Below are 24,717 nucleotides of genomic sequence, written 5' to 3'. Positions count from 1 at the left end.
GGTGACCGTGCGCGAAGAAGGAGTGCATCTTATGAACTTATGAAAAGAAACAGTAGTCTTGGAAATAAAGCAGGTTTATTGGAAATCACTGCTGCCCTCTGTACTGTCACTAAGAGAGCCACAAGAGCAGCATCAATATTTTGGAATGACTCACGCAGAGGAGACAAAAAAACAGGATTCTAGGGTAGATACAAAGTGCAGTTATATCTTAACATAAAAAAATCTGTGCAAAGAGTAAAAACAGCCCCAGCTCCCCAATCCCTACTGAACACAGCTCAGGGTACCCCACACCCCAGCGGCCAGACTGCAGCGCCCCAATCCCCACTGCACACAGCTCAGCGTACCCAACACCCCAGGTCAGACAGTGCAGCCTGGCTCAGGTCAAAGGGTGCTGGGGGAGATGTGAGCCACACATTCCGGCATCCTACCCTCTGATACAGTCTGCACCACGCGTGTCAGCACACAACACTGGGGCACCGGCTCAGCTCATCTGAGCCACACAGAGAATCCCTCAGCAGTAAACACACACAACAGGACAGGAGACGCAGTGAGAGAGAGAGAGAGGCGGGAGATCATAGGGGATCCCTCAGCAGTAAACACACACAACAGGACAGGAGACGCAGTGAGAGAGAGAGGAGATCACAGAGACTCCCTCAGTAATAAACACTCATTAGGATAAGGGAGAACAAGAAGCAGTAGATGATATAACCTAAAGCTTGAAACGTGTGCACTGTTTGTATTGAAAGTTTAGTTGCAGGCTGCAGGCCAGAACAAAGTGCCCTAACTGAGACCCCGGCCAGTTACAGGTGCGAGGGGGGTAAGCCGAGTCACTGCCTCGCGCCTGCGGCCAGTGTGGCCCGGCGGTCCAGGAGAAGCGCTGCCTGGCCCTGGTCCTGTGGGGTGTCTGTGCTGAGGGAGTCAATCCAGCAGTTTAGTGCTTCAGTTGTTCTTCTTGTCCGGGGTGGGCGCATAGGGGGCGTAGGGGGGTGGCTGGTCCTGAGAGAGACAGACAGGACACAGGGGTCAGTGATACAGAGACAGGCAGACAGGACACAGGGGTCAGTGGTACCGGTGGACAAACGGACGATCTTACCATGGGCATGTAGACGCTGTGAGGGTTACTGGGGTTGTAGTAGGCACTGGCCGCAGCCTCGGCTGCCTTGGAGTTACCTGAGAAAGACACAGGGGTTAATACAGACACACGGGCAAGTACACACAGGCAGAGAGACAGACAGGCACTCAGAGAGACAGGGGCAATGAGAGAGAGACAGGTGTGACAGGAGGGCAGTAAGATAGAGACAGAGAGAGGTGTGACAGGAGGGCAGTCAGAGAGAGAGACAGGTATGAAAGTGGGGTTACCTGCTGGGGGTGTCCAGCTGGAGGGGGCAGCGCTGGGGGGCCCAGGGTAGGGAGGAGGGGGTGGCATGTAGGCCGGATTCATGGGCGGAGCCGAGGGGTAGGCACCTGCAACACAATCCACCAATCAGAGCACAGCTTAAGGTACCAACCAATCATCTGCCACGGGCTCCGGCCACACATTCAGAGGAACCAATCAGAGCACCAGAACTCCTCCCCAAACAGCCAGCTGGAGGGAGTGGTCTGACGCTGCGAGAGAACATGGCGCCGCAGTCCGCAGCTGGGAGTCTCTTCAGCCAACCCAACGCCAGGCTCACCTGCTGCAGGGGGGGGGTAGGGATACCCCATGTTGCCCTGTGCTGGAGGGGGGGCGGGGTAGAATCCATTTGCCGGGGGAGGTGGGGCGTAGGGGTACATGCTTGGAGCTGGAGCAGGGCCGTATCCATTTGACACCCCCCCTGGAGGGCAGTACCCAAACGAGGGACCTCCACTTTGAGCTGGAGGGGTTCGAGACGCTGAAGAGAGAGAGAGAGAGAGGGGTTCATACACACACACTGACTGGACACTCCAGTACATGAACACTGCACTGAGAGAGAGAGGGGTTAATACAGACACACTGACTGGACACTCCAGTACATTAACACTGCACTGAGAGAGAGAGGGGTTCATACAGACACACTGACTGGACACTCCAGTACATGAACACTGCACTGAGAGAGAGAGGGGTTCATACAGACACACTGACTGGACACTCCAGTACATGAACACTGCACTGAGAGAGAGAGGGGGGTTCATACAGACACACTGACTGGACACTCCAGCACATTAACACTGCACTGAGAGAGAGGGGTTACCGTTGTGCATATAGCATGGCTCTCCTTACCATTGGTAGCAACTTTGAACATCAATTGGCCAAACTCAATAGCGCCCCCACTGTTGAAGGATAACTTGAAGTTGGCCTGGCCCTCCCAGCCCCCTGCAGGAGGAAGAGAGTGTTGCAGCTCAACAGGAAGTCAGACTGCGGTGTGGTATTCCACCCGAGACGGAGACACACTCGCACACGTGCGCCGCTTCACTGACCTCCAGGCTCCGCCTTCACGGTGCCCCGGATGTAGTTGGCAGCGAAGACTGGCTGTTCGATGGAGCAGCCCTTCACCAGATAGAAGGGCATCATGAAAGACTGAAGAACATCCTTCCCCCGAGACACGAACACCAGCTGACAGGGAGAGAGAGAGGGGTTAATACACACACTCCTCCTGCACACTGACACATGCACTGAGAGAGAGAGGGGTTAATACACACACTCCTCCTGCACACTACTGTACACTGACACTGCACTGAGAGAGAGAGGGGTTAATACACACACTCCTCCTGCACACTACTGTACACTGACACTGCACTGTGAGAGAGAGGGGTTAATACACACACTCCTCCTGCACACTACTGTACACTGACACTGCACTGAGAGAGAGGGGTTAATACACACACTCCTGCACACTACTGTACACTGACACTGCACTGAGAGAGAGAGGGGTTAATACACACTCCTCCTGCACACTACTGTACACTGACACTGCACTGAGAGAGAGAGGGGTTAATAAGAGAGACAGAGAGACAGGTACTATACCCGGTAGGGGGTCAGGTAGATGGTGCCTTTCTTGGTGCCTCGAAAGGCATCTGTCTTGGACGTGACTTCGCTGAAGGACAGTTCCACATCCTTGCACTCCTTCAACACACTGTGGGAGAGGAGACAGACCAGCATGTAACTGGCTCAGGCCAACTGAAACTTGCTTGTTTCAGCTCTCTGCTGCACTACTGCTGTCAGCTCTGTCACACACAGGTCCCACACCAGACCTGTTTCAGCTCTCTGCTGCACTACTGCTGTCAGCTCTGTCACACACAGGTCCCACACCAGACCTGTTTCAGCTCTCTGCTGCACTACTGCTGTCAGCTCTGTCACACACTGGTCCCACACCAGACCTGTTTCAGCTCTCTGCTGCACTACTGCTGTCAGCTCTGTCACACACAGGTCCCACACCAGACCTGTTTCAGCTCTCTGCTGCACTACTGCTGTCAGCTCTGTCACACACAGGTCCCACACCAGACCTGTTTCAGCTCTCTGCTGCACTACTGCTGTCAGCTCTGTCACACACAGGTCCCACACCAGACCTGTTTCAGCTCTCTGCTGCACTACTGCTGTCAGCTCTGTCACACACAGGTCCCACACCAGACCTGTTTCAGCTCTCTGCTGCACTACTGCTGTCAGCTCTGTCACACACAGGTCCCACACCAGACCTGTTTCTGGGTATCTCTAACATCCCCTTTGTTTCCAACAGGAAATCTCATTTCCTCACTTCATGGTCTGTCAGTAAGGCACAGGAATAGTGTTTTGTCACCCCCACACACTCAGATGCTTGCGAAGGGGCTGGAGGGCTGTCTGGTGTTTGCCAACAGGTGAAGAAATCTTTTCCCCCTAAGTTTCACAACACATGACACTGTTCCTCTGAGTTACCCTGCGTGCCCAAGAACAGCAGTGTTGTGTCATTTTGTTTGTGTAGCAGTGTTGTGTAGTCTCTAGAGTGCAGCTGTTTCCTTGGATGTGTAGCAGTGTTGTGTAGTCGCCAGAGCACGGCTGAGTTGTCTTGTTAGTGTGTAGCAGTGCTGTGTAGTCACTGGAGCGTAGCTGTGATGTTTAGCAGTGTTGTGTAGCGTCTAGAGCACATGTATGCTGTCTTGCCAGTGTGTAGCAGTTGTGTAGTCTGTGGCGCGCAGCTTGCAAGAGCGACCAACACCGGGCCGCAGCGAGCTCGCGCCGTCTCGGACCTTCTACGATCTCGTGACTGCCCGGGCCTGTCACGCATTGTTTATATCCGGGACTGTGGCCCACTTTAAAGACCAAACAGACGGACAGTTCATACAACCAATAGGAAGGCGGTTAAGAGACACTGGCCAATTACGTCGCAGTACACACGTGATTGACAGTAAAACGTTCTCACGTGAAAACCAATCAAATAGGCAGACTCCCGGAAGAGGTGGGACTTAGGGAAGTAAACACCTAGCAGTTCTCATGTATTATAAAATATTTAGATTTTAGTCACCTCGACGGTTTAAACAGTCAAAACTACAGCCATAGAGACAAAATCCCAGTATAGCTTTACACATTAATCGGAAGCATTTACAATCTTTTAAAAAAATATTAGTCATTTAACAGATCAGCCCCTAAAAAATCAGAGTGCGCGATTATACGAAAGATCCGCTTTTTACTGTTCTTTAAGTTGTCAACACAGCCAAAAAACACAGTTACACAAGCAGAATAACACTGGCTTTATTTACAGATCCACCAAAGTCGAAAGCGAAAACGTGCTTCAGTGCTTTTACGGTGAAAAACAATGCCCTCGCCTTGCTCTCTATTCCTTAGACACGTCCAACACCTCTAGGCGTCCTGTCAGCCTGCGCTGCGCCGCCGGTTAGTTTAAAACCGTTTAACAGTCTTCAAAAGGGAACTGGCACCCGGGACACGGCCCCATCGGCGAACCCGACCGAGCCCGGACCCTGTCGACGGCTTTACCGTGAATTATTTCCCTTCAGGTGCTGCCTGCGCCTTACCTCTCGCCGTTAAAGATGACAACTCCGCCGTTCTGCGAGTGGTTCTTGTTCAGCGCCATGTCTTCTGAAACTAACTCCCTCCCTCTTTCTCTACGCCTCCCTCTCCCCACGTCACCCCTCACCGCCACTCGTCGGTTCCCGAACAGTGTTGGGAAACACCTGACGGGCAGACAGAGCTGCGATAGGACAGGTATTAATTGAACAGACCCGCAGTTCTGCTGGAGGGAGTGTTACTGTAGAGGCCACGCGTCGCTAATTACGGCTCCCGACAGTGTTTCTGTAAGGAGCTGATTACACTGGTTCCTCTTGCTCGGAAAGCAGCGGGGAAAAAGACGGCGTTGCCCGTTTTTCGACTGTCCCTCTCAATACCATTGAGAGGGTGCCCACAGGCCTCAGTTACCTGATTCAGCGCTGCTGTGTTGGTGTCTGCTCCGCTGTGTGCTCGGTGTTGTGTGCCACTGTAAGTCTGCAACAGCAGATCCCCGGACCGAAGGCTCATGGGGTGGATGTAGTAAGAGGTGTGGGGCTCGAACCTGCAACCCATGGTAATGAGCTGCTGGCCTGTGCAGCTGTCCTAGGGCAGGGCCTCTCTCCGTCTCTGAGTGACCTGGGCCCGCGGGCCCGTGCAGGCCCGGAACTGCAGTCCGGCTGCTCTAATCTGGGCACTGGAGAGCAGTGTCTGCCCTATAGCCAGGGAAAGGGCTGAACTGGTCCAACTGGGGAAGCAATTACTGCCTGACCTTGCTTCATTATTGAGCCAACAGGAGATCATTTACATGGCTGCCGGCCCTGATACAGTACCCCAGTTCTCCAGTACCCCAGTGCTCCAGTACCTCAGTACCCCAGTGCTGCAGTGCTCTGGTGCCCCATTGCTGTAGTGCCCCAGTACCCCAGTGCTCCAGTGCCCCAGTACTGCAGTGCTCCAGTGTTGCAGTACCCCAGTGTTCCAGTGTTGCAGTACCTCAGTGCTGCAGTGCCACAGTGCCCCAGTACCCCAGTGTTGTAGTGCCACAGTACCCCAGTACTCCAGTACCCCAGTGCTCCAGTACTGCAGTGCCACAGTACCCCAGTACGCCAGTGCTGCAGTGCCACAGTACCCCAGTACTCCAGTGCTGCAGTGCCCCAGTGCTCCAGTGTTGTAGTGCTGCAGTACCCCAGTGCTCCAGTGCCCCAGTGCCTCAGTGCTCCAGTACTCCAGTGCTGCAGTGCCCCAGTGCCCCAGTGCTCCAGTGTTGTAGTGCTGCAGTACCCCAGTGCCCCAGTGCCCCAGTGCCCCAGTTCTGCAGTGCTGCAGTGCTCCGATGAGGACTGTAAGGTGAGAGGAAGGAGACACGTCACCCTCAGAGTCATCACAAGTGCTCTTTATTGTTCTGGTTCCAGTCTGGCCTTATTAAAAATAATCATCATAACAATAATAATAACAACAACTATAGCAACACCAAACACATTGAAGAACACACTCACACGGCCTGTCTGCTCAGAACACACAGCCCGTTTGGCAACAGAGAACGGGGTCACACAGTGAGAGGCAAGGAAAGGGGGTGACAGTGTGACGGAGGGGGAGAGATGAGGGGGTGACAGAGAGAATGGGGGAGATGGGGGTCACACAGAGTGGGGGGGTAATGGTCACAAGACAGCACCTGTTGTAAGGGGGTCACAGGAAGAGGGGTGGAGGAAGACGCCAGTCAGGAATTTACCCCACAGACACAGAGAGGGATGGGAGACACAGTGTGAGAGAGCGCACTCCCTCTCCCAAATATTGATCCCTTATTACATTTGTAGAAACATTAAATAAAACTCTTACAAAATCTACAATGGGGTACCCTGCCCCAGAGCTAGGGACCCCCACACCTGCGGGTTCCATCCCCACTGAGCTCAGCCATCACTTTACTGAGAGCACAGTTTCCACTCCCTCTCTCTCCCTCTCTCAGTCTCACAAGCTCACAAGCTCTGGGCTGGAAGGACCCGCAGGAATGGGGGACCCTGGGACCGGGCGGGGGAGCCCCTGACCTATGAGACGTCTTGCATGCACACACACCCCCGCACTCACGCACACATCAAAACGAAAGGTGTGCCCTCCACAAAGTCGGGGGACACCTGGTGAGAGACCGGGGTGAGGGGTGGAGGGAGTGGACGATCAGAGCCGAGGGGCGGGGGGACACGGGGGCTCAGCGGGGCGCGCTGGTCTGTCCTGGGGGTGTCCCGGTCCGCGGGCCGGGCTGACTCAGTGAAACAGGTCTCTACGCACAGCGTGGTGGGAGCGTGGAACAGGCAGCTGAAGCCGATGCCCCAGACTCCTTCAGGAAGTGGCGGGGTGAGGTCCTGGGGTCCTGGGGTCCTGGGGTCCGCAAGCCTCCAGTCCAGCCGGAGGGGTTGAACAGCGCCCCCCTGTGGCTGGCTGGGACAGGAGACACACCGCTGCTGGCTGTGCTGGTTAAGGAGGAGGTGATGGGTTGGATGGGGGTCAGGGTCAGGGTTAGGGTCAGCTGGGGGTCAGGCGGGGGGTCTCCTGTGAGTCTGGGCTGTGTGAGTCACGGAGAGGCGCAGCCTGGGATCTCTCACACAGCACAGCTCACTCCCAGAGCTCCAGGAGTCTCCCAGGACATCTCCCCCAGGCATGCCAGGCCCTGCAGGGTACAGCCCCAGCCCGAACCCACGGCCGGCGGGACGTCTGGACTGTGGCGGAGACACGGGAGGCAGGAACTGGGTCAAAGCTGAATTCGCCTGGAAGGGCCTGGCCTGCAGCACAACACCGGGCACAAGCCAGAGGAGACTCCAACACCACAGTGCCGGATCCGGTACATCCTGCAGGGCCCGACGTGGAAGCTCAAGAGGAAGCCGTTGCAGCCAGCGGAGTCTGAGGACGAGCAGCAGCGTCGCCGTGGCGCCCATGGAGTGGAGGGGGGGGTCAGCTGACCCCGACTCTGATTCTGCGTTGTAAAACTGGGGGCGCAGTGCCGTCCGCTGGCCAGAGGGGGTCGCTGTGCGCCACGCTCACAGGTTGCTCTCGTGCGGCTCCTCGCTGTCGGGGGCGGAGCTGACAGGAGGCAGGCCGCCGTTGTCGTTGAGACGTTTGGCGCGGTACGTCTCATAGTGGATATTGTGAGTGACCTCCTTCAGGTCCTGCAGGTGAGACCTGGACAGACAGAGAGAGGGGTCAATACACACACTTCTCCTGCACACTACTGTACACTGACACTGCACTGAGAGAGAGAGGGGTTAATACACACACTCCTCCTGCACACTACTGTACACTGACACTGCACTGAGAGAGAGGGGTTAATACACACACTCCTCCTGCACACTACTGTACACTGACACTGCACTGAGAGAGAGAGAGGGGTTAATACACACACTCCTCCTGCACACTACTGTACACTGACACTGCACTGAGAGAGAGAGAGGGGTTAATACACACACTCCTCCTGCACACTACTGTACACTGACACTGCACTGAGAGAGAGAGGGGTTAATACACACACTCCTCCTGCACACTACTGTACACTGACACTGCACTGAGAGAGAGAGGGGTTAATACACACACTCCTCCTGCACACTACTGTACACTGACACTGCACTGAGAGAGAGAGGGGTTAATACACACACTCCTCCTGCACACTACTGTACACTGACACTGCACTGAGAGAGAGAGGGGTTAATACACACACTCCTCCTGCACACTACTGTACACTGACACTGCACTGAGAGAGAGAGGGGTTAATACACACTCTCCTCCTGCACACTACTGTACACTGACACTGCACTGAGAGAGAGAGGGGTTAATACACACACTCCTCCTGCACACTACTGTACACTGACACTGCACTGAGAGAGAGAGGGGTTAATACACACACTCCTCCTGCACACTACTGTACACTGACACTGCACTGAGAGAGAGAGGGGTTAATACACACACTCCTCCTGCACACTACTGTACACTGACACTGCACTGAGAGAGAGAGGGGTTAATACACACACTCCTCCTGCACACTACTGTACACTGACACTGCACTGAGAGAGAGAGGGGTTAATACACACACTCCTCCTGCACACTACTGTACACTGACACTACACTGAGAGAGAGAGGGGTTAATACACACACTCCTTCTGCACACTACTGTACACTGACACTGCACTGAGAGAGAGAGGGGTTAATACACACACTCCTCCTGCACACTACTGTACACTGACACTGCACTGAGAGAGAGGGGTTAATACACACACTCCTCCTGCACACTACTGTACACTGACACTGCACTGAGAGAGAGAGGGGTTAATACACACTCTCCTCCTGCACACTACTGTACACTGACACTGCACTGAGCGAGACAGAGGGGTTAATACACACACTCCTCCTGCACACTACTGTACACTGACACTGCACTGAGAGAGAGAGGGGTTAATACACACACTCCTCCTGCACACTACTGTACACTGACACTGCACTGAGAGAGAGAGGGGTTAATACACACACTCCTCCTGCACACTACTGTACACTGACACTGCACTGAGAGAGAGAGGGGTTAATACACACACTCCTCCTGCACACTACTGTACACTGACACTGCACTGAGAGAGAGAGGGGTTAATACACACACTCCTCCTGCACACTACTGTACACTGACACTACACTGAGAGAGAGAGGGGTTAATACACACACTCCTCCTGCACACTACTGTACACTGACACTGCACTGAGAGAGAGAGGGGTTAATACACACACTCCTCCTGCACACTACTGTACACTGACACTGCACTGAGAGAGAGGGGTTAATACACACACTCCTCCTGCACACTACTGTACACTGACACTGCACTGAGAGAGAGAGGGGTTAATACACACTCTCCTCCTGCACACTACTGTACACTGACACTGCACTGAGAGAGAGAGAGGGGTTAATACACACTCTCCTCCTGTACACTACTGTACACTGACACTGCACTGAGAGAGAGAGGGGTTAATACACACACTCCTCCTGCACACTACTGTACACTGACACTGCACTGAGAGAGAGGGGTTAATACACACACTCCTCCTGCACACTACTGTACACTGACACTGCACTGAGAGAGAGAGGGGTTAATACACACTCTCCTCCTGCACACTACTGTACACTGACACTGCACTGAGAGAGAGAGAGGGGTTAATACACACTCTCCTCCTGTACACTACTGTACACTGACACTGCACTGAGAGAGAGAGGGGTTAATACACACACTCCTCCTGCACACTACTGTACACTGACACTGCACTGAGAGAGAGAGGGGTTAATACACACACTCCTCCTGCACACTACTGTACACTGACACTGCACTGAGAGAGAGAGGGGTTAATACACACACTCCTCCTGCACACTACTGTACACTGACACTGCACTGAGAGAGGGGGGTTAATACACACACTCCTCCTGCTCACTACTGTACACTGACACTGCACTGAGAGAGAGAGAGGGGTTAATACACACACTCCTCCTGCACACTACTGTACACTGACACTGCACTGAGAGAGAGAGGGGTTAATACACACACTCCTCCTGCACACTGACACTGCACTGAGAGAGAGAGAGGGGTTAATACAGACACACTGCACTGTGAGAGAGGGGTCAATACAGACACTGATGGGACACTACAGTACAGGAAGAACAGAAACAGTAGTTGCTTACCTGATGAGAAAATCTCGCAGCCGGGCAAACTCACAGTGACTCGGATTTTCAACTGGAGAAAAAGAAGATATTGAACAAACAAGAGTAAGTTACAGATACACTCCTGACTGGACTGGAGACACTGCTGTCCCTCTCCTCTCACACTCCCCTGAATTCACACACTGACACTCCTGACTGGACTGGAGACACTGCTAGAGACACTGCTGTCCCTCTCCTCTCACACTGCCCCTGAATTCACACACTGACACTCCTGACTGGACTGGAGACACTGCTGTCCCTCTCCTCTCACACTGCCCCTGAATTCACACACTGACACTCCTGACTGGACTGAAGACACTGCTAGAGACACTGCTGTCCCTCTCCTCTCACACTGCCCCTGAATTCACACACTGACACTCCTGACTGGACTGGAGACACTGCTAGAGACACTGCTGTCCCTCTTGTCTCACCCCACCATTCCACTAACTTTACCCCCTTATATGTCTCTCACCCTCCACGACTCCCCAGGGTGTCTTCCTGCCCAACACTCTCTTCCCATTGACCTGATATTCCTTGTCACTGCCTACTACAGCAAATGGCATGAACTCCTGAAAGAGAGAGAGAGGGGTTAATACACACAGTGACTGGACACTCCAGTACATTAACACTGCACTGAGAGAGAGGGGTTCATACAGACACACTGACTGGACACTCCAGTACATGAACACTGCACTGAGAGAGAGAGGGGTTCACACAGACACCCTGACTGGACACTCCAGTACATTAACACTGCACTGAGAGAGAGGGGTTAATACACACACACTGACTGGACACTCCAGTACATGAACACTGCACTGAGAGAGAGAGGGGTTCACACAGACACACTGACTGGATACTCCAGTACATTAACACTGCACTGAGAGAGAGAGGGGTTAATACAGACACACTGAATGGACACTCCAGTACATTAACACTGCACTGAGAGAGAGAGGGGTTCATACAGACACACTGACTGGACACTCCAGTACATTAACACGGCACTGAGAGAGAGAGGGGTTCATACACACACACTGACTGGACACTCCAGTACATGAACACTGCACTGAGAGAGAGAGGGGGCTTAATATGGAGGAAGACTTACTCTGATCTTGTCGTTATCAGCCTTGTCCTCCATGTCTTCATCAAACTCCTTCTGAGGATAAAACTCTATCCCATGAGCCTCCAGCTCCTTCCGCACCTGAGAGAGGTGAGAGAGACAGAGGAGGCTCAGCCCAGGGCTCCCAGAGAAAGCCCGTCAGGTGCTGCTGTTTGTGAAAGCGGGCCGCCAGCCCCCCTCACCCTCTGTTTGAACTCGGCCTTCTCCTCCACGGTCAGCGTGTCGGCCTTGGCGATGACCGGGATGATGTTGACCACGCGGCTCAGGTGCCTCATGAACTCCATGTCCAGGGGCCGCAGTCTGCAGGGAGGGAGGCAGGGCGATCGGTACAGGCCGGAGATAACAGACAGACCGTCCCCCCGATGCCTCATCCTGCACACAGAACCGGGCCTGCGATCTCGGATCTGCGATCTACGAGTGTCGGGGTCGAGCTGTTCTCACGAGCGGGGTGTCGGGGCCGAGCTGTTCTCACGAGGGTCCGGTGGGGGAGATGAGGTACAGGCGGGGTGTCGGGGTCGAGCTGTACTCACGAGCGGGGTGTCGGGGTCGAGCTGTACTCACGAGCGGGGTGTCGGGGTCGAGCTGTTCTCACAAGCGGGGTGTCGGGGCCGAGCTGTTCTCACAAGCGGGGTGTCGGGGCCGAGCTGTTCTCACGAGGGTCCGGTGGGGGAGATGAGGTACAGGCGGGGTGTCGGGGTCGAGCTGTACTCAGGAGTGGGGTGTCGGGGTCGAGCTGTTCTCACGAGCGGGGTGTCGGGGTCGAGCTGTTCTCACGAGCGGGGTGTCGGGGTCGAGCTGTACTCACGAGCGGGGTGTCGGGTTGAGCTGTACTCACGAGTGGGGTGTCGGGGCCGAGCTGTACTCACGAGTGTCCGGTGGGGGAGATGAGGTACAGGCGGGGTGTCGGGGTCGAGCTGTACTCACGAGCGGGGTGTCGGGTTGAGCTGTACTCACAAGTGGGGTGTCGGGGTCGAGCTGTACTCACGAGCGGGGTGTCGGGTTGAGCTGTACTCACAAGTGGGGTGTCGGGGCCGAGCTGTACTCACGAGTGTCCGGTGGGGGAGATGAGGTACAGGCGGGGTGTCGGGGCCGAGCTGTTCTCACGAGCGGGGTGTCGGGGCCGAGCTGTACTCACGAGCGGGGTGTCGGGGTCGAGCTGTACTCACGAGTGTCCGGTGGGGGAGATGAGGTACAGGCGGGGTGTCGGGGCCGAGCTGTTCTCACGAGCGGGGTGTCGGGTCGAGCTGTACTCACGAGCGGGGTGTCGGGGTCGAGCTGTACTCACGAGCGGGGTGTCGGGGTCGAGCTGTTCTCACAAGTGTCCGGTAGGGGAGATGAGGTACAGGCGGGGTGTCGGGGCCGAGCTGTACTCACGAGCGGGGTGTCGGGGTCGAGCTGTACTCACGAGTGTCCGGTGGGGGAGATGAGGTACAGGCGGGGTGTCGGGGTCGAGCTGTACTCACGAGCGGGGTGTCGGGTCGAGCTGTACTCACGAGCGGGGTGTCGGGGTCGAGCTGTTCTCACGAGCGGGGTGTCGGGGTCGAGCTGTACTCACGAGTGTCCGGTGGGGGAGATGAGGTACAGGCGGGGTGTCGGGGCCGAGCTGTTCTCACGAGCGGGGTGTCGGGGTCGAGCTGTACTCACGAGCGGGGTGTCGGGGCAGAGCTGTACTCACGAGCGGGGTGTCGGGGTCGAGCTGTTCTCACGAGCGGGGTGTCGGGGCCGAGCTGTACTCACGAGCGGGGTGTCGGGGCCGAGCTGTACTCACGAGCGGGGTGTCGGGGTCGAGCTGTTCTCACGAGCGGGGTGTCGGGGCCGAGCTGTACTCACGAGCGGGGTGTCGGGGCCGAGCTGTACTCACGAGTGTCCGGTGGGGGAGATGAGGTACAGGCGGGGTGTCGGGGCCGAGCTGTACTCACGAGCGGGGTGTCGGGGTCGAGCTGTACTCACGAGCGGGGTGTCGGGGCCGAGCTGTACTCACGAGCGGGGTGTCGGGGCCGAGCTGTACTCACGAGTGTCCGGTAGGGGAGATGAGGTACAGGCGGGGTGTCGGGGCCGAGCTGTACTCACGAGCGGGGTGTCGGGGTCGAGCTGTACTCACGAGTGTCCGGTGGGGGAGATGAGGTACAGGCGGGGTGTCGGGGCCGAGCTGTACTCACGAGCGGGGTGTCGGGGTCGAGCTGTTCTCACGAGCGGGGTGTCGGGGCCGAGCTGTACTCACAAGTGTCCGGTAGGGGAGATGAGGTACAGGCGGGGTGTCGGGGCCGAGCTGTACTCACGAGCGGGGTGTCGGGGTCGAGCTGTACTCACGAGTGTCCGGTGGGGGAGATGAGGTACAGGCGGGGTGTCGGGGCCGAGCTGTACTCACGAGCGGGGTGTCGGGGCCGAGCTGTACTCACGAGTGTCCGGTAGGGGAGATGAAGTACAGGCAGCAGTGCACGCGTGTGTCCGGGATGCGCTTCTTCCTCGCGATGTTCACCTCCTCCTTCAGGAACTTCTCGTACTGCTCATTGATGTACTTCGCAATGGGCTCCCAGCTGCAGCGAGACAACGCATCGTCAGAGCACCGTATTCACACTGTTACTGCAGTGTAACAACACCGTAATAGCACTGTATTCCTACTGTAAATGCAATGTAATTACACTATAACAGCACCATATTCACACTGTTACTGCAGTGTAATAGTACCATATTCACACTGTTATTGCAGTGTAATAGCACTGTATCTACACTGTTACTGCAGTGAAATAACACCATAATAGCACTGTAGTAGCACCATATTCACACTGTTACTGCAGTTTAATAACACTGCTATAGCATCTTATTAACACTGTTAAAGCACTGTATTTACACTGTTACTACAGTATAATAAAACTGTAATAGCACCATATTCATTCTGTCACTGCACTGTAACAACACAGTAATAGCACTGTATTCATACTGTCTCTGCACTAATAATATGCACTAATTAATATTTCATGTCTATATTTATAGCCTATAGCGACTTTCTAATGCATTGTGGCATAGGAAAGAGGGCCAGTGGTGTTTTATACTTACCGTCCTGTGCATATACTGTACATGCACACCATTCTGATTTACACCAATACCAGCACTGTGGGATGAGATGTAATATCTATGATATCTGGTTACAGGACAGTGTTACAGTATCACACACACTGGACCAGAGCCCTGGAGAAAGAAGGGGAGGTTAAAGGTGAGAGGTTGTGGGTCACGTACCAGTTGTCGTTGTTAATCTGATCCCCAAAGCCTGGCGTGTCAATGACCGTGAGCTTCATCTTCACTCCACCCTCCTCGATCACTGGAAAACAGTACCAGCGGCTCACTGTCAAATAAAATCTTCACCATCACCATCACCACCACCACCGTCATCACCACACTTCCCAACATCAACATCATCTTCATCATCACCACCTTCATCACCATCACTGCCCTGTTCTTCATCAGCATCATCATCTTTATGATTCCCATCTTCATCGTTAGAATCACACCGTTATTGTTACTGGTCAGTTCCTGAAAGCTGTTGCTCACAAGAGCCACGGTAATATTGTCTCCTCCCCCCCCGTCTGCCCCCAGTCCTGACCCGACCCGGCCCGGCCCCTCACCGTGTGACACGGCCTTGATCTCCACCGTTCGGGGAATCTTGTCCTCACGGCTCCAGCCACTGGACTTGCGGCTGACCTGCGACTTGAACAGCGTGTTGACCAGAGTGGACTTCCCCAGGCCGCTGTGCCCTGAGAGAGAGACAGGTCACAGACACAGCGAGAGAGAGACAGGTCACAGACACAGCGTGTTGACCAGAGTGGACTTCCCCAGGCCACTGTGCCCTGAGAGAGAGACAGGTCACAGACACAGCGTGTTGACCAGAGTGGACTTCCCCAGGCCGCTGTGCCCTGAGAGAGAGACAGGTCACAGACACAGCGAGAGAGAGACAGGTCACAGACACAGCGTGTTGACCAGAGTGGACTTCCCCAGGCCACTGTGCCCTGAGAGAGAGACAGGTCACAGACACAGCGAGAGAGAGACAGGTCACAGACACAGCGTGTTGACCAGAGTGGACTTCCCCAGGCCACTGTGCCCTGAGAGAGAGACAGGTCACAGACACAGCGAGAGAGAGACAGGTCACAGACACAGCGTGTTGACCAGAGTGGACTTCCCCAGGCCACTGTGCCCTGAGAGAGAGACAGGTCACAGACACAGCGTGTTGACCAGAGTGGACTTCCCCAGGCCGCTGTGCCCTGAGAGAGAGACAGGTCACAGACACAGTGAGAGAGAGACAGGACAGAGACACAGTGAGAGAGAGACAGGGTACTGATACAGCGAGAGAGACAGAGTACTGACACAGCGAGAGAGACAGACAGGATACAGACACAGGGATAGAGAGACAAGATATAGACACAGTGAGAGAGACGGGCTGCTGAGACAGACAGATAGGCTGTAGCCACAGTTAGAGAGACAGGCAGTAGACAAGAGAAACACTGGGGAAACAGAGGAGCGAGAGAGACGGTCAGTCTCACCGACGACCATGATGTTGAAGTCGAACCCTGTCTTCATGGTCTTCCTCCTCATCTGCTCAATAATGGTGTCGATGCCCACGTACCCCAGGAGCGCTGACCCCCCTGAGCCCAGCGACCCCAGCGACCCCAGCGAAGACCCCCCTGGCACCTGTGATAGCCCCGCCACCCCCACGCCGGAGGGCTTGACTGGGACGGCCGGTTTGGGCCGGACCTCAGGGGGAACCACCTCAGACATCCCTGAACACCCTGAGGACAGACACGGTGTGGAGGGGCGTTAATACAGACTGCTGACACGCTCCTCGCAGACACGCCCCCTCCCCCAGACACGCCCCTCGTAGACACGCCCCTCAACCACCCACACCAGACATGCCCCCTCCCCCCAGACGCCCCTCGTAGACACGCCCCTCCCGTACACCCCCACCAGACACGCCCCCAAACACTCTGCCACACACACTGACGCTACCTGACAGTCTCCATGCTCACACACATTGTATATTCACATGCACAATCACACTCACTCTGACCCTACACACTCACACCCTACACCAGCTCACATATACACACACAATCACAAGCACTCACGTATACTAACACTCACAGTCACACTCACAGAATTACAATCACACTCACAATTACACACTCACACGCCTACACCAACTCACATATACACGCACACACAACCACACAAACACAAATACTAACGCACGATCACACACACACTCACACAATTATAATCACATTCACACACTCACACACAATTGCACTCACACATTTATAATCACATTCACGCACACAAACAATTGCACTCACACAGTTATAATTACATTCACACACACACACAAAATCGCACTCACACAGTTATAATCACAATCGCACGCACACAGTTATAATCACAATCGCACTCACACAGTTATAATCACAGACACACACAGCTAACAGCCTCAGATGCGCCTCGCGTTGTGGGCGCTTATCGCCGACACTAGACGCACAGAACCGCACCGACCCGCCCCACCCCCCGGTTCCGAACAGCGGCCGAATCGCCGGGTTCGCACCCGAGCGGTGCGCGAGCGCGGTGCCGGTTCGCAGGAACCGCACGCGTGTTCGGGACCTGGCGTGGGTCGGTAGCCCTGCAGACGCTCGGCTGCGCCCGCCCTCGGAGCCCCGGGCTGCAGACCCACGGCGCAGCGGGGCGGAACCGGATCGGCGGCGGACCGGAGAACCGCTCCTGCCCTCCACCGGGCCGGGCCGCCGGCGGAGCGGGACCGACGGTACCTGCGCGGTCCTGACAGAGCTGCTGGCCCGGCCTGCTGCAGTCCGTCTCTCGGGGTATATCCGCTCGCGACAGCGCGCCTCTGCCCCCTTTGTCCGGGACGGAGCCCACGGATGCGCGCTGTCGTGCGTGTTCGTGTGCGTGTGCGGGTCACGCAGGCGCCGGACGGCTGGCCGGGGCTCTCCGCGGGGCTGCGGGATGTCGCTTTCTCTCCTCTTTTTTTGAAAAAACGCAAGAAGCGACGGTGATGTGCCCTCGAGGGAGGCTGGCGAGGTCACGTGATCGGGGCTGGGTACCTCTCTCTCCCTCTCTCGCGCCGAGCCCCTTGGTTGCCGTGGTGACGGGAGGAGAGTGGGGGGGCTGCGCTCGTGCTCAGAGACCCCTCGTTACTCAGCTCAGTTCAATTCAAGGGGCTTTATTAGCGTGACCGATGGGTACTGTCAGTGTTGACACAGCACAAAGAAATAATGAAATTAACATGAAACAAACCAAAAAATAAAAATAAAATCTACAGACGTTACAGACATTTACAACAAAGCAACTCTACTCTCTCTCTCATCTGCCTTTTTATCTCTCTCTCACCCCTCTCTCACCCTTCTCTCTCACTCCTCACACCTCTCTCTCACTCCTCTGGTCAGGCTGTGGTCACTGAGGTGAGGTCTCTCTGTCTCTCTCCTTGTCTCCCTTGTTTCTCTCTCTGTGTGTGTGTCTCTCTCTCTGTCTCTCTCTCTCTCTCTCTCTCTCTCTCTCTCTCTCTCTCTCTCTCTCTCTGTCTCTCTGCCGGAAGCTGTAGACCTTGCTCTGCACACGGCTTTTTCCTGAGTTTCAGGAAACTGTGGTCTGTCAGAAAGAAGGACAGACAGAATAATAATTACTAATCAACATGCAGCAGAGAGCACTACAGCCCCGGTCACCCCTGAGAACCAGTGAGCAGGCTGTCCAGAGAGGACAGGCTCCGTGACCACAGGCTGGCCAGAGACACTGGACACAGGCAGACCTGGCTGTCCAGAGAGGGGAGAGGGACTGAGGCACAGAGAGAGAGGGGAGAGGGATTGAGGCACAGAGAGAGAGGAGGAGAGGGATTGAGGCACAGAGAGAGAGGGGAGAGGGATTGAGGCACAGAGAGCACTACAGCCCCGGTCACCCCTGAGAACCAGTGAGCAGAGCTCCCAGCACCACAAGACCCTGCTGAGCCAGAGCTGAGCCCAGAGAAGAGCCCTCAGCCAGCTGGTCCTGAAGCTCACTGACAGCACACACACACACCACAGCACAACACACACAGCACTGCCTCCCCCACTGGGACACACACACACCAACCAGCACTGCCTCTCCCACTGGGACACACACACACAAACACACACACACTGACCAGCACTGCCTCTCCCACTGGGACACACACACTGACCAGCACTGCCTCTCCCACTGGGACACACACACTGACCAGCACTGCCTCTCCCACTGGGACACACACACTGACCAGCACTGCCTCTCCCACTGGGACACACACACTGACCAGCACTGCCTCTCCCACTGGGACACACACACAAACACACACAGCACTGCCTCTCCCACTGGGACACACACACTGACCAGCACTGCCTCTCCCACTGGGACACACACACAAACACACACAGCACTGCCTCTCCCACTGGGACACACACACTGACCAGCACTGCCTCTCCCACTGGGACACACACACTGACCAGCACTGCCTCTCCCACTGGGACACACACACTGACCAGCACTGCCTCTCCCACTGGGACACACACACACCAAACACTGGACTGTTACAGAAGCCAGAGACACTGGACACAGACAGACCTGGCTGTCCAGAGAGGACAGGCTCAGTGACCACAGCCTGGCCAGAGACACTGGACACAGACAGACCTGGCTGTCCAGAGAGGACAGGCTCAGTGACCACAGCCTGGCCAGAGACACTGGACACAGACAGACCTGGCTGTCCAGAGAGGACAGACTCAGTGACCACAGCCTGGCCAGAGACACTGGACACAGGCAGACCTGGCTGTCCAGAGAGGACAGGCTCAGTGACACAGCCTGGCCAGAGACATTGGACACAGGCAGACCTGGCTGTCCAGAGAGGACAGGCTCAGTGACACAGCCTGGCCAGAGACATTGGACACAGGCAGACCTGGCTGCCCAAAGAGGACAGGCTTTGCTCCCACTGCCAGTGGGGAGAAACAGAAACATACACACACTTCCTACTGCACTGCGACAAATACTCTGGGACTAGACAAACATTCTACCCAAAATAACAAATTTACTCACACTGCCCAGCTCCAGCACAGAGCTCTGAAGGACACACAGCTCCAAACCCACAGAGCTCTGAAGGACACAGAGCTCCAAACCCACACTGCCCAGCTCCAGCACAGAGTTCTGAAGGACACACAGCACCAGACCCACACTGATTGGCTCCAGCACAGAGCTGTGAAGGGCACACAGCCCAAAAGCCACACTGACCCAGTGCCCAGCTCCCCAGTCCTGTGATCCTGCTCGGTGCGTCAGGGTGTCTGTGTGTATGTGAGCTCGGCGCTCCTACTCCCTATCGCTGTCTCACCCTGCCTGAGCCCCTCTGTCCAGCGCTTGATAAGAGACACTGGGTCACGAGTCTGTGTGCACATCAGCCTGTGTCTTTATGTGTGGGAGTGTATCTCAGTTTGTGTGTGAGTATGAGTGTGTTTCTCAGTGTGTGACAGTGTGTGGTTCATTGTCAGTGTATGTTAGGGTGTGTGAGAGTGTGTCTGTGTGTTAGTGTGTGCGACAGTGTGTTAGTGTGTGTGAGAGTGTGCATATCAGTGTGCTAGCACGTCAGTGCGTGTGTCAGCATTTGTTTGAGCGTGTGTCAGTGTGTGTAAGTGTGAGTGTGTGTGTCAGTGTGAATGTGTGTATCAGTGTGTGTGTGTATCAGTGTCTGTGTGTGTGTATCAGTGTGAGGTGTCAGTGTGAGGTGTCAGTGTGTGTGTATCAGTGTGTGTGTGTGTGTCAGTGTGTGTGTATCAGTGTGTGTGTGTATCAGTGTGAGGTGTCAGTGTGTGTGTATCAGTGTGTGTGTGTATCAGTGTGAGGTGTCAGTGTGTGTGTATCAGTGTGTGTGTGTATCAGTGGGTGTGTATCAGTGTGTGTGTATCAGTGTGTGTGTGTGTCAGTGGGTGTGTATCAGTGTGTGTGTATCAGTGTGAGGTGTCAATGTGTGTGTATCAGTGTGTGTGTATCAGTGTGTGTGTGTGTCAGTGTGTGTGTGTGTATCAGTGTGTGTGTGTATCAGTGTGAGGTGTCAGTGTGTGTGTGTATCAGTGTGAGGTGTCAGTGTGTGTGTGTGTATCAGTGTGAGGTGTCAGTGTGGCTCCTCTCCTCTGCTCAGTGACACAGCCTCTCAGACTCCCCCAGCTGTGTGCTCCTGGCCTGTCTCCCCGGGCCCTGCGCTGAGAAAGGAGCAGGAGTCACAGCGCCAGTTTAACCCTCCCTCTGGAGACGTGGGCCCCCTACAGCTGGTCCGGACACAGACACAGACAGGTCAGACTGAGGCAGGCAGGACCTGCGGGGCTGACCCCTGTCCAGCAGCCTGTAAAGTCCGAGAGCACTGGACAGCATACAGGATAGGAGACACAACACACACACACACCTCTGTCTGACCGGCAGTGTGAGAGGAGGGATAGGAGACACAACGCACACACACACACCTCTGTCTGGCAGTGTGAGAGGAGGGATAGGAGACACATCGCACACACACACCTCTGTGTGGACTGGCAGTGTGAGAGGAGGGATAGGAGACACAACGCACACACACACCTCTGTCTGACTGGCAGTGTGAGAGGAGGGATAGGAGACACAATGCACACACACACCTCTGTGTTACCGGCAGTGTGAGAGGAGGGATAGGAGACACATCGCACACACACACACCTCTGTCTGACCGGCAGTGTGAGAGGAGGGATAGGAGACACAACGCACACACACACCTCTGTCTGACCGACAGTGTGAGAGGAGGGATAGGAGACACAACGCACACAGCTCTTCTTCAGGAATGTCCTGTTTTATTGGGTTTCACTCAGCATGAAGCTCTAGTCTCCTGGCAGGAAGCATGGTGACAGAATGTTTGTGGTTTAGATACAAAAATAAGTTTCATTTCCCCCCAAAAAGTCTCTGCTCCTCGTCTTCCTCCTCGATCCCAGGTCTGCTCCCGGTGCTGGTGCTCCACTGGCACGCTCCCGTCCCGAATGGCCGTGGGGTCCCCCCTCACTCATACCCCCGAGCCTGCGAGCTGTCTCAGTCCTGGGGTCCCTTGGGGTGCAGAGGGTCTCGGTGAGGAGGTGTCACTCAGGATCTTCCACTCGGACATTCCCAAAGCCACTGGGTCACGGCGCCGGTACCACTCCTGACCCGGAGAGCTAGTCCACCCTGTCCACTCGCTCACCGCTGTCTCCGGGCAGGAGACGAGCACAGGCGACTCACCAGGGTCCTGGACTGACTCACAGATGTTCAATAGCATACATCCTGCTCAGTTCTGGACTGATGTGTTACAAGCCTGGCCTGCAGACTCCAGTTTCACAGCAGTCTGATCCACTCCAGGTTTTACAGCATGGTTTGAATGGCAGCAGAGTAAACCCTGGAGTGGATCAGACTGCTGCACACTGGGAGTCTGACTGACAGCACTGTAAACCCTGGAGTGGATCAGACTGCTGCACACTGGGAGTCTGACTGACAGCACTGTAAACCCTGGAGTGGATCAGACTGCTGCACACTGGGAGTCTGACTGACAGCACTGTAAACCCTGGAGTGGATCAGACTGCTGCACACTGGGAGTCTGACTGACAGCACTGTAAACCCTGGAGTGGATCAGACTGCTGTGCACTGGGAGTCTGACTGACAGCACTGTCACACCTGGAGTGGATCAGACTGCTGCGCACTGGGAGTCTGACTGACAGCACTGTAAACCCTGGAGTGGATCAGACTGCTGCGCACTGGGAGTCTGGTCTGCATGCCATTGTTTGACCCCCACAGGAGGAGACAGAGCTCTGGTCCCGCAGAGCCCCAGTACAGTTAGTCTCACTGTGCAGAGGGGTCCCCATTGTCCTCAGTAACAGTGGAGTTTTTCTGCGGTTGTAGTGTGAGACACCTGTTCTGCCCCCTGTCAGTGCCCCCCAGCCCCTCAGCGTACAGCGGGGCGCAGGGCAGGTCCTGGGGGCGACCCAGCGGGGTTGGGGTCACTGCAGGCACCAGCCTCCACAGGCACCCCCTGCTGAAAACACCCAAGATCACTTCACACCCCTGCAGAATAATAAAATATAGAGATCCTGATGTGTGTCATGGTCTCCCAGTCTGTTTCTATGTGTCCAGTTCAACAATCTGACACTATTATTATTATTATTATTATTATTATTATTATTACTCCCTTATCGATCGACAAACACACCCCAGGTACTGTGTCAGGGCTTCAGTCATTGACATTCCAAACTGAAAGGAACCTGTTTAGTCCATCTGATGCTCGTCAGTTACCATAGCAACTAATTAAATAATGAACTGATCCTACAGGATTAATTTATATACATATATTGCTTGAAAAGCCTCAGGCAGTCAGAGCAGAGTGTAACTCAGGGAGTAGAAGACACATGTTCAAGTGTTATTTGGCATGAAGATGAAGATGAAGATGATGGAGATGGTGAAGGTGTTACTCTGAGAGGCAGTGGTCAGTGAGTGAGGGAGTCAGTGGGTCAGTATGTCTGTGGGTCAGTGAGTGAGGGTGTCAGTGGGTCAGTAGTGAGTGAGGGTGTCAGTGGTCAGTGAGAGACCGTGTCAGTGGGTCAGCAGGACAGTGGTGACACAGGCAGTGAGGGTTATTCTCTCGACAGCTGTGGACTCAGCTCCTAGCCCCACCATCTCCATCTGGAAAGCTTGTGAAGTTTTGGCACATTTTTTTCTGGCACTGTTTTCATAAAATTGTCTTTGTCGCCGATGGGCACCTTGATTTCCAATCCCCCCAGCAACTTCCTGTCCTCCTCTCTGCTCCTCCCCCTGGCTTCCTGTCTCTCTGACTCCTCCCCCGACCCCTCCCCTTTCTCTTACTCCCTCACCGAAACACACAGTCCCCACCGAGACCACGCCCCATTCCCTTAGCTCCTCACATCTACACCCCCTCCTGACCACTCCCCCCTTTCCAGACCCTCCCCATTCTCAGCCCACCCTGACACCTCCCCCCCCTCCCCTGCCCTTCCCTATTTCAAACATCGGGCTCCCTGAACCCCAGGTTGTCCTGCACCAGCAGGGTCTTGCACTTTTGGTCCCTGCCCACCAGGGGGCGGTGTGTCCTCCACTTATGAGCCTCCTGCAGTCCAGGTTCAAAATAGTAGATACAGGCGCCGAACCCAACAAGAACCAGCACCGAGATCAGCAGGTACAGTGGGACGAACCACTCCAGGAAATGGCCCATCACTGAACAGAGGAGGAAATCACAGGTAAGAGGAGAGAGAGGGGGGGGTTCATACAGACACACTGACTGGACACTCCAGTACATGAACACTGCACTGAGAGAGAGAGGGGTTCATACACACACACTGACTGGACACTCCAGTACATGAACACTGCACTGAGAGAGAGAGGGGTTCATACACACACACTGACTGGACACTCCAGTACATGAACACTGCACTGAGAGAGAGAGGGGTTAATACAGACACACTGACTGGACACTCCAGTACATTAACACTGCACTGAGAGAGAGAGGGGTTCATACAGACACACTGACTGGACACTCCAGTACATGAACACTGCACTGAGAGAGAGAGGGGTTCATACAGACACACTGACTGGACACTCCAGTACATGAACACTGCACTGAGAGAGAGAGGGGTTAATACAGACACACTGACTGGACACTCCAGTACATGAACACTGCACTGAGAGAGAGAGGGGTTCATACAGACACACTGACTGGACACTCCAGTACATGAACACTGCACTGAGAGAGAGAGGGGTTCATACAGACACACTGACTGGACACTCCAGTACATGAACACTGCACTGAGAGAGAGAGGGGTTAATACAGACACACTGACTGGACACTCCAGTACATGAACACTGCACTGAGAGAGAGGGGGGTTCATACAGACACACTGACTGGACACTCCAGTACATGAAC

The 24,717-nt window shown here is 55.0% G+C and overlaps 2 protein-coding genes across 12 annotated transcripts; both read right to left on the bottom strand.

Annotated features, from left to right (window-relative positions):
• Positions 1-56: 56 nt before the first annotated feature.
• On the bottom strand, positions 57-5,121 carry wbp2nl (WBP2 N-terminal like). The gene is made up of 8 exons (XM_088607122.1): positions 4,963-5,121; positions 2,984-3,092; positions 2,437-2,572; positions 2,240-2,332; positions 1,674-1,871; positions 1,360-1,464; positions 1,094-1,170; positions 57-996 (listed from the first exon to the last, which is right to left on the bottom strand). The coding sequence occupies exons 1-8, from the start codon at positions 5,019-5,021 to the stop codon at positions 940-942; spliced, it is 834 nt and encodes a 277-aa protein (XP_088463248.1). The 5' UTR covers positions 5,022-5,121; the 3' UTR covers positions 57-939.
• Positions 5,122-6,307: 1,186 nt separating this feature from the next.
• Positions 6,308-20,151, bottom strand: septin3 (septin 3). Of its 11 annotated transcripts, none has more exons than XR_015926512.1 (11): positions 17,567-18,147; positions 16,295-16,540; positions 15,383-15,511; positions 14,997-15,078; positions 14,159-14,296; positions 11,942-12,059; positions 11,745-11,840; positions 11,115-11,211; positions 10,625-10,676; positions 6,945-8,098; positions 6,308-6,797 (listed from the first exon to the last, which is right to left on the bottom strand). XR_015926512.1 is itself a non-coding variant. In XM_088607044.1 (11 exons), exons 3-11 carry the CDS (start codon positions 16,527-16,529, stop codon positions 7,957-7,959), a joined length of 1,089 nt encoding a protein of 362 aa, XP_088463170.1. In that variant the 5' UTR covers positions 16,530-16,540; positions 17,567-18,001; positions 20,043-20,057; the 3' UTR covers positions 6,308-7,956. The 11 variants fall into 11 exon arrangements, 10 of the variants coding, with proteins under 10 accessions (XP_088463170.1, XP_088463168.1, XP_088463167.1 ...); XM_088607044.1 differs by adding an exon at positions 20,043-20,057 and having other exon boundaries at positions 6,308-8,098; positions 17,567-18,001; XM_088607042.1 differs by adding an exon at positions 19,935-20,043 and having other exon boundaries at positions 6,308-8,098; positions 17,567-18,001.
• Positions 20,152-24,717: the final 4,566 nt, after the last annotated feature.

The sequence above is a fragment of the Lepisosteus platostomus genome, chromosome 14 (genome assembly GCF_059453375.1).
Source record: "Lepisosteus platostomus isolate fLepPlt1 chromosome 14, fLepPlt1.hap1, whole genome shotgun sequence".
Taxonomy (NCBI): domain Eukaryota; kingdom Metazoa; phylum Chordata; class Actinopteri; order Semionotiformes; family Lepisosteidae; genus Lepisosteus; species Lepisosteus platostomus.
Note: the sequence above shows the minus strand (reverse complement) of the source record. Positions and strands in the feature narration are given on the sequence as shown.

What these genes read in the sequence shown, in the direction of transcription:
- wbp2nl (XM_088607122.1), bottom strand. Translation starts at nt 5,021, where the DNA reads ATGGCGCTGAACAAGAACCACTCGCAGAACGGCGGAGTTGTCATCTTT. An exon ending in GTCATCTTTAACGGCGAGAG is followed by an intron (nt 3,093 to 4,962) that starts GTAAGGCGCAGG and finishes CCTCTCCCACAG; the next exon opens with TGTGTTGAAGGAGTGCAAGG. An exon ending in ACAGCGTCTACATGCCCATG is followed by an intron (nt 997 to 1,093) that starts GTAAGATCGTCC and finishes TGTCTCTCTCAG; the next exon opens with GACCAGCCACCCCCCTACGC.
- septin3 (XM_088607048.1), bottom strand. Translation starts at nt 16,529, where the DNA reads ATGTCTGAGGTGGTTCCCCCTGAGGTCCGGCCCAAACCGGCCGTCCCA. An exon ending in ATCTCCCCTACCGGACACTC is followed by an intron (nt 12,060 to 14,158) that starts GTGAGTACAGCT and finishes CCCTCCCTGCAG; the next exon opens with ACTGCGGCCCCTGGACATGG. An exon ending in CTGATAACGACAAGATCAGA is followed by an intron (nt 11,212 to 11,744) that starts GTAAGTCTTCCT and finishes TCTCTCTTTCAG; the next exon opens with GAGTTCATGCCATTTGCTGT.